The following is a 7159-nucleotide window of genomic DNA, read 5'->3' on the forward strand; positions in this document are numbered from 1 at the left end:
TAGATGATCGCTGGGATCGGTTATCCCATCGTACTTTCCAACAGATGTTGGGATCTTTGCATTAACCGGAAACAGAGTTGTTGCAATTCGTGCAATGAATTTTGATTTTTCAACAAATGCAGCTGGGCGTTAAGGCTTAGAGAAGTCTTCCTCAGCATTGTTGTGGTATTCCGCATGACGGACTACCGCTCGCGGATAACTCGTTCCGCCTCGTAGGTGAAGTCTGCTATCACCACTGTAATAACTGACGTCATCTGGGTGATACGTTGAATCATGACTTTCATATTCTTCCAAGTAAGCAGGTGATAATAGTTGTTTCCCAATAATTTTGGTATTTGTGTTTGTATTCCACTGCCTTGCATCGCCATGTTGAATTGTTGTGATTTTGCTTTGTTTCGTGATCGAGTGTATCGCTTATGCAATCTGGCTCTGATACCAGTTTATTGCAGATAAACAATTTGTTTGATAATAATGTGTAGAGAGAATGATAATCGAGAATTGGTATATTATTCTTTGATAACCATCATGTACATCAGGGAGGGATATATATACCCCTTTTGTGTAGATAAGGATTATCCAATCAACATGATTCTGATTGGTATAATCATAAGTAATATAATGTTACATAAATATAAAACTAATCTATATAAATGCATAGGAACGATGATAATAATAATAAAAATAATAATCTAGCTTATAGTATAATCTAATAAATTCCTCAACTTAATGCAACACTTTATACTAACTTTAACTTTATATATAAATTGTGGGAATGCAGGTGATATTCACCCTGTGGCTGGTCTCGGTCATCGGTGGCTGGTTCGAGTTTTTGACCCTCGTGTATATCTGTGAGTTCATTTGTTTAGAACCCTAAACAATTCAGTTTTGCTGCATATTTTTGTATCGTTTCGTTGAATTTAAGGTGGCTCAAAGTTAGGGCTCTAAACAAGCCGTGTTAATTGAAGTAAATTTTGCCAATTTGGCTCGGCCCGTTTATCTTAATTGGCGAAATAAAATGTTGAGCTCGAGTTTGGCTCGTAACAAGCTCGAGCTAGCTTGTTAATTTTTACAACTTTGTAACTTTTTACATATCGATACATATATAAAAACAAAAAAAGTTGAATTTTAACTCACACAACAAAATTATAAGCTATAGAATAATCAACCTACATATATTAAGTGTGGGTTATAGTTTAAACAAGTTAAATTCTGGTCGTCAAATTTTAATGAGCCAGTTTAACTTCTCGTTTACTAAATAGTCGATTTCGTAAGAGCGAGGTTCGAGCTGGGAGATTTGAACAGCCATAGTAACACTTGAGACGACTTTTGACCCATTTAACTATCCTTCTCTTTTTTGTTAAATCATTTAGCTTAATTTAACGCGTAAAGTTAAATGACAAGCTGAATCGACCTATTCATATGTAAATGGCTCAGTGTTTGTGGTGCTGTTGACTGCACCACTGTTGTACGAGCGGAATGAAAGCCTGGTGGATGCTTATGGCGAAAAGGCGGGCAATGAAATCATGGAGGCTCTCCATAAACTTCCACTGCCATTTTTGAAGAACAACAAACAGCATTGATTGTTTCTTAGGATTTTGTCCATGTCTTATTTGGTTAATTAGTTGTAACTTGTAACTACACTTTTTATGGTATTTATAGAAGGTTTACATTTTGAGATCTAATTTCTAAGTTCAAAGTTGAACATTTATGTAAAAAAGTGTAATTCCATCTTTTATTTCTTAGTTTGATTAGTCTTTAAAATGTTCTCACAAAACATATGTATAGATTGGGTTTAGAATTACCAAGATTAATGCAGTTCAATCTTGTTGCCCCAATCTTAATTTATTATAATTATATTAGAACTTGAGAAATTACCATACAAATATGATTATGACAATACACCCAAATATCAAGAATCTCTCCCTCATTGGTTACAACTAGGGATATGAGATGATTTTTCATACCTACTTGTAAAATTATGACTAGTAATATCCTTTTTTTATGATTTTATGTGGTTACAACTTACCCTTGGGATTCTTATCACTCCAAACTTGAGCTTTAACCCACCGTATGGTCGGTTTGAGCAATAGGTACCACCTAATCTCATATCCGTCCCAAACCCGTGAATATTGTTCCTGCGTGCCTCATGTAAAATCAATCGCTTCAAGGCATCATGACACTTCCACACTGTTTTCTTCGTCTAATGTTTAGCGCACTTTTTACCAAGGCCACGCATATGACTAGCATGTCTTCGCTTTTCATATGTGCTTGTAACCTATCACGTGCTTATTATGCATATGGTTGGTGGAAATGTTATTATCAAGGCCATTGTTAAGATTGAAGACAATTTTCACAAATTCTCTACTCAAAAACATCTATTATATGGTCATGACTTCTGAATCAAACGATCAGATTGTGCCGAATGCGTTTTGTCATTTAAAGTTATAATAACCAGAGACTGATGTGTGTATGTTTGCAAATTATGAACAAGAAGCAGACATATAAATAGCCAAAAAAAATGCATTATGTAACATTTTTGCTATATCAGTATGATTAAAATATTACCAGGAGGTATACATACACACAAAAAGAATTTCCATACTTCAATCATCATTCAGTTTCACGTATAAAATAATAAATACAGTCTTGCTCTACAATCATCAACAAATACTTTCCCGCCATCCACGCCCCGCTCACCCCATCACCGCTACCTCTCGACCTCACACAAAGGTCAAATCTATCTTTGCTTCGAGGCACATAAATAAAGATCCCAACACCCTTTGCGATATGTGTTTCTTTGTAGATATATAGAGAATCATCATCACATCAATTAAAAGAGCTCCTCTGAATTGAACTTGTTCCAAGCTTCCTATTAACCAAACTCAAAATTGTGATACACTTTAACAGTGATAGTTATCTACGCATTATAGTAATTGTTTTGACAATTAGTATCATAACGGATTAAATGTGTTACTTAAACTTTAAATTGAATATACGTTGAATGACTGATTGCTTTAATGGTATCGTGATGTATATTAATAGAACGTGGTTCACCTTAAGTAAGTCGAACACTTTTTCTGCTACGTATTTCTGTTGAAGATTAGCTCCTTTTTGTTGCACCTTGTCGGGATGGATGCACAAAGTTGCCTTTCTATACGACTTTTTGACGTTAGCACCCGTTATTAAATCAGTCAATGAAACAGGCTGCCAACCGCACCCCGGCCATAAAACCTAATAATCAATCAAGATAACAAGAGCACGGATGAAAAATATAATAATTTTACACAGAACAGCACATTCATGAACTATAATAGTTTTGGTAGCCCATCAGTACCCGTTAATCATCACACATCGAGTTTATGGTATTGAATATACCTGTTTTTGATTTTATGTGGTTAAAAGTTACCCATTGGGATGCCCACTACCCAAAACACAATCTTAAACTTACCTAGAAACCAACTTGAAATATCAAATACTCAACTACACTCTTAACTCTTCTATAACTTTAATACTTTCAAGTTTCTAACTTCAATATACTGTTTATTATATTTTTTAAAATTATATAATATACTAATATATTCAGGCAAACAGGTTCGGGTAATCAGACAGGTATCATCTAAGACCATACCCACCCCAAACCCGTTAAAATGTTTACAACTAATCTCATAATCCCTTTACTCACTCGAATGTGCCACGTTTTTTTTGCAACCCCTACATGAATAAATACTGAGAAATACGTACATATTGTAATGTTGATAGCAATGCGCGTAAATTTCCTTCTTTCCCTGCAGCCCAACGCTTGATCTCAATATCTAGAGTTTCCGAGATCCTCTGAGGAAAAACACATATATTTTATGATGTTTTTAAGGGGGAAAAAAGTAGTAGTCTTCTGATGCACTAAAGAAAAAGAAACTTGATTAATACTCACATTTCTTTCTTCTTGTTCCCTCTGAGACTGGAGGTCACGTTGATTCTTTTCTGCCAGTGCTTTAGCCTACTCATGAAAGAGTCAATGGTAAAAACTAAAAATCCATGAATATTAACGTTTTGGGCAAAATCTTAAACTATAAATAAGAGATTCCAAAAATCACATACCGCACGTTCTTGAGTACGTTGTTGTCTTTCGAGCCTAGCCCTTCGTCTTTCCTCTGTTTCACCTTCAACATCTTGGAACTCTCCAGCAGATGAAGGGGCAGCTTTTTAAAAAAAAGAAGTAAAAGAAGATAAAACAAAAAGTCAGTAGTAGCAAAATATATTATAGTTCAATAACAAAACTAATAATAGTAGCAAAATACATTGATGATCTAATAGAAGTAAAAGAAGAAAAAACAAACAGTTAAGAGTCTAGTGGCATCAATCTCATAAGCAAATTTATGAAATTCAGGTGTCTTATCCATTAGGGCATGGACACCCTTTGTTCTTCTAATACAAATACAAAAGTTGAATAAAAAATTGGCAATAAAAAAGGTCGCAGCTCTAACCAACTGCGCTGGTTACCTTTCAGCAAGAGGTGGCGCCTAACTAGTGGTGACGCTATGGCACCGAAGTTGGTAATTAAAGATTTAACAATAACGCTGATTACATCTATAAAACTAAACTAAATAAAGATATACCTCCAAATATTGAGCTAAGATCGTCAACAATGTTAGTGGTGGCAGATGCTTTCCTCATATTTGAGGATACTCCAGTTGAGGATGTCCTCTGCGGTCCTTCCTGTCCTCGTCTGTTTTGGAACAGTGGATCAGGCGCAGGGTCCTGCAATGCAGACAAGACATTGTCCAAACAATTTAGCAATAGAAACTTTCTAAACTATATCTAGAACATGAACACACGCACACGCGCACACACACACATAGGAGGTTAGTTACGGGAGACTAAATTATTTCGAGAACAAAAAGAACAAACCTAAATCAATTAAACATTTTTCTATTAATGGTTCCATATTTTCAAAAACTTTACATACTAGTGCCAATTTTATGTACATAAAAACAATAGACTAATGTGTTCATATGTTTTCTTTTCATCTTTAAAAGCTTACCTACACATGTGTAGGTTATGTGTTCATATGTATTCTTTTCATCTTTAAAAGGTTACCTACACATAATTTACACACGCGTAGGTTCTCTATATAAACAAATTTGTTTATATATTTTTTTTAAAATATTAGAAGAGATGAATAACTATTTTATATCAATCATTTTCTTGTATATCTATTTTTTTTAATTAAAAAAATGAATAGCTTATTCTGTTCTTTCTGTTCTCACAAAAAAAAATAAAAGCCTTCTGCGTGGAACCCTCCACTATGTGTGTGTGTGTATAAGCATATCGGCATATGTGTTTGTATGTAAAGATGTATACATATAAAACACCATTTACTACTCACAGAAGAAGTCGCCCTAGGTCTCGGAGCACTGCTTGGTCGGGAACTGAAGAATGATTCAAGATCATTATCATTCTTTTGTTGGTTCACCTTGGCGGCGGCAGCGGCCGCTGCCGCCCTATCTCGAGCCTCAGAAGCCGCCCTCTGTCTAGCCTCAGCATTAACCCTTTCGACAGCAGCCCATTCCGCTCTACGCCTGGCCTCGGCCTCAGCCCTTGCAACCGCAGCCTTCTCCCCTGCTGCTTTCTCTCTGGCTTCTGCAGCCGCCTTTTCAGAAGCTTCAACTGAAGCCCGTTCCCTGGCTTCTGCAGCAGCTCGTTCTGCTCTTCCCTTTGCATCCATGGCCGCCCTCTCACGAGCCTCTGCCTGTGCTCTTTGAACCGCAGCCCGTTCAACTTTTAAACGGGCTTCAGCAGCTGCTTTCTCACGGGCCTCAGCTGCTGCTCTTTCACGGGCTTCTCGTGTAGCCCTCTCTACAGCTTGCTTAGCTTTTACCCTTTCAATCTCTCTCATCCTCTCCTTTTCAAGTCTGGTTTTCTCTCTCTCTTGTTCTTCCCTCTCTCTCTCGTCTTCTGTAGACAAGTTGCCATTATTAAGATTCATGGATTCTTTGTTTCTAGAAGCTTTTGCATGTTCTCTTTCCCTTAGTTCCTTTGCCTGCCTAAATTTAGCCTCGGCTCGGTCCATAGCATCCTTCATTGCAGCAGAAGCCGAGTTTGAATCCGTCTCTTCACCATTACCCGTTGACAAATTCTCAAACTCGTGTTGGAACGGGTTAAAGCTCGAGTATTTAGGAGAATCAGAGTAACTGTTACCGAACGTTGTGGTGTTTGATGCAAATGAAGTTCTTACAGACTTTGAAGCGTGTCTAGGTTTCGGAGGGGGTGGTCTTGAAGGTGGTGGGGCCCGGGTAGGTTGTGTGAAAAGAGGTATTTCTGACACGGTGAGCCATATATCGTCAACCGCTTGCACATTTTCTTCTGATGAGGGAGACATGTCTGCCTGAGAATTTGTCTCGGTGTAGGCAGGTGGAGATGTAGCCCGATCAACACGTCTCTGAGAGAAAGGTGGCATGGGTTTCTGAGATTCTTGAAAATCTTCTACTGGCACCTTCTGTGATTCATTTTCAGAATACTTAAAACCTGATTCTTGTTTAGAATCAGTTGGGAATGAGGGTGCAGGCTTACCAAACCCGTGAAGGGGGTCTATGTCATCAAACATATTGCTATTTACAGATCTTGCAGCATTTGTGTTATCAGATTTACTAATCTTGTGAATGTTTTCTAGTGGATCAATGAAAACATCCCGGGATGAAGTGACAGGGATTGATGTAGACTCTAGAACCACAAAAGGATCATCCATTGCATTAGAAGCTGCCTTTGTGTTGTTGCTAGTTGATGCTGGCACCGACTCTGAATTTGATCTGTGAGGAAAAAAAAGTGATATTATGGACAAGTAGTTAACTGAATTTAAGAGGAACAAAGAACCATATTCCGAAATGTCGTATACTTGGTATAATTCACAATTAATAAACTGTCGCACAATTGTCACTGTGAACTAGCTTACATGCCAATCATGCTTGAATATGAGAAAACGATTCGTTTTATTACAAATATAACAAAAACATACCGCACTACCTATCTTTTACTTTCATTCTATAATGTTTCATAGAACTTTGCTTTAGAAAAAAGAAAACTATTTCTAATCAATGATCTTTTACATCTCATTTGTTTTGTTTGTAATTACAGTAGCAAGTTCTTATTTTAGTTTTAGCAAACA

At 36.9% G+C, this 7159-nt stretch overlaps 1 protein-coding gene across 1 annotated transcript; it reads right to left on the reverse strand.

The window, feature by feature from the left end:
• Positions 1-2811: 2811 nt before the first annotated feature.
• Positions 2812-6825, reverse strand: LOC143568930 (auxilin-related protein 1-like). The gene is made up of 7 exons (XM_077054962.1): positions 5384-6825; positions 4614-4755; positions 4096-4196; positions 3929-3994; positions 3742-3831; positions 3055-3231; positions 2812-2869 (listed from the first exon to the last, which is right to left on the reverse strand). The coding sequence occupies exons 1-7, from the start codon at positions 6740-6742 to the stop codon at positions 2831-2833; spliced, it is 1974 nt and encodes a 657-aa protein (XP_076911077.1). The 5' UTR covers positions 6743-6825; the 3' UTR covers positions 2812-2830.
• Positions 6826-7159: the final 334 nt, after the last annotated feature.

The sequence above is a fragment of the Bidens hawaiensis genome, unplaced genomic scaffold, assembly GCF_021521415.1.
Source record: "Bidens hawaiensis isolate Kalapana, Puna unplaced genomic scaffold, B.hawaiensis_p1.1 tig00024253_1, whole genome shotgun sequence".
NCBI lineage: Eukaryota > Viridiplantae > Streptophyta > Magnoliopsida > Asterales > Asteraceae > Bidens > Bidens hawaiensis.

Excerpts from the sequence above, each read along its gene's own strand:
- LOC143568930 (XM_077054962.1), bottom strand. The coding sequence starts at position 6,742 with ATGGATGATCCTTTTGTGGTTCTAGAGTCTACATCAATCCCTGTCACT. Across the intron at positions 4,197-4,613 it reads TCTTAGCTCAATATTTGGAG|CTGCCCCTTCATCTGCTGGA; the intron begins GTATATCTTTAT and ends TTTTTTAAAAAG. Across the intron at positions 3,995-4,095 it reads AACGTACTCAAGAACGTGCG|GCTAAAGCACTGGCAGAAAA; the intron begins GTATGTGATTTT and ends TTTCATGAGTAG.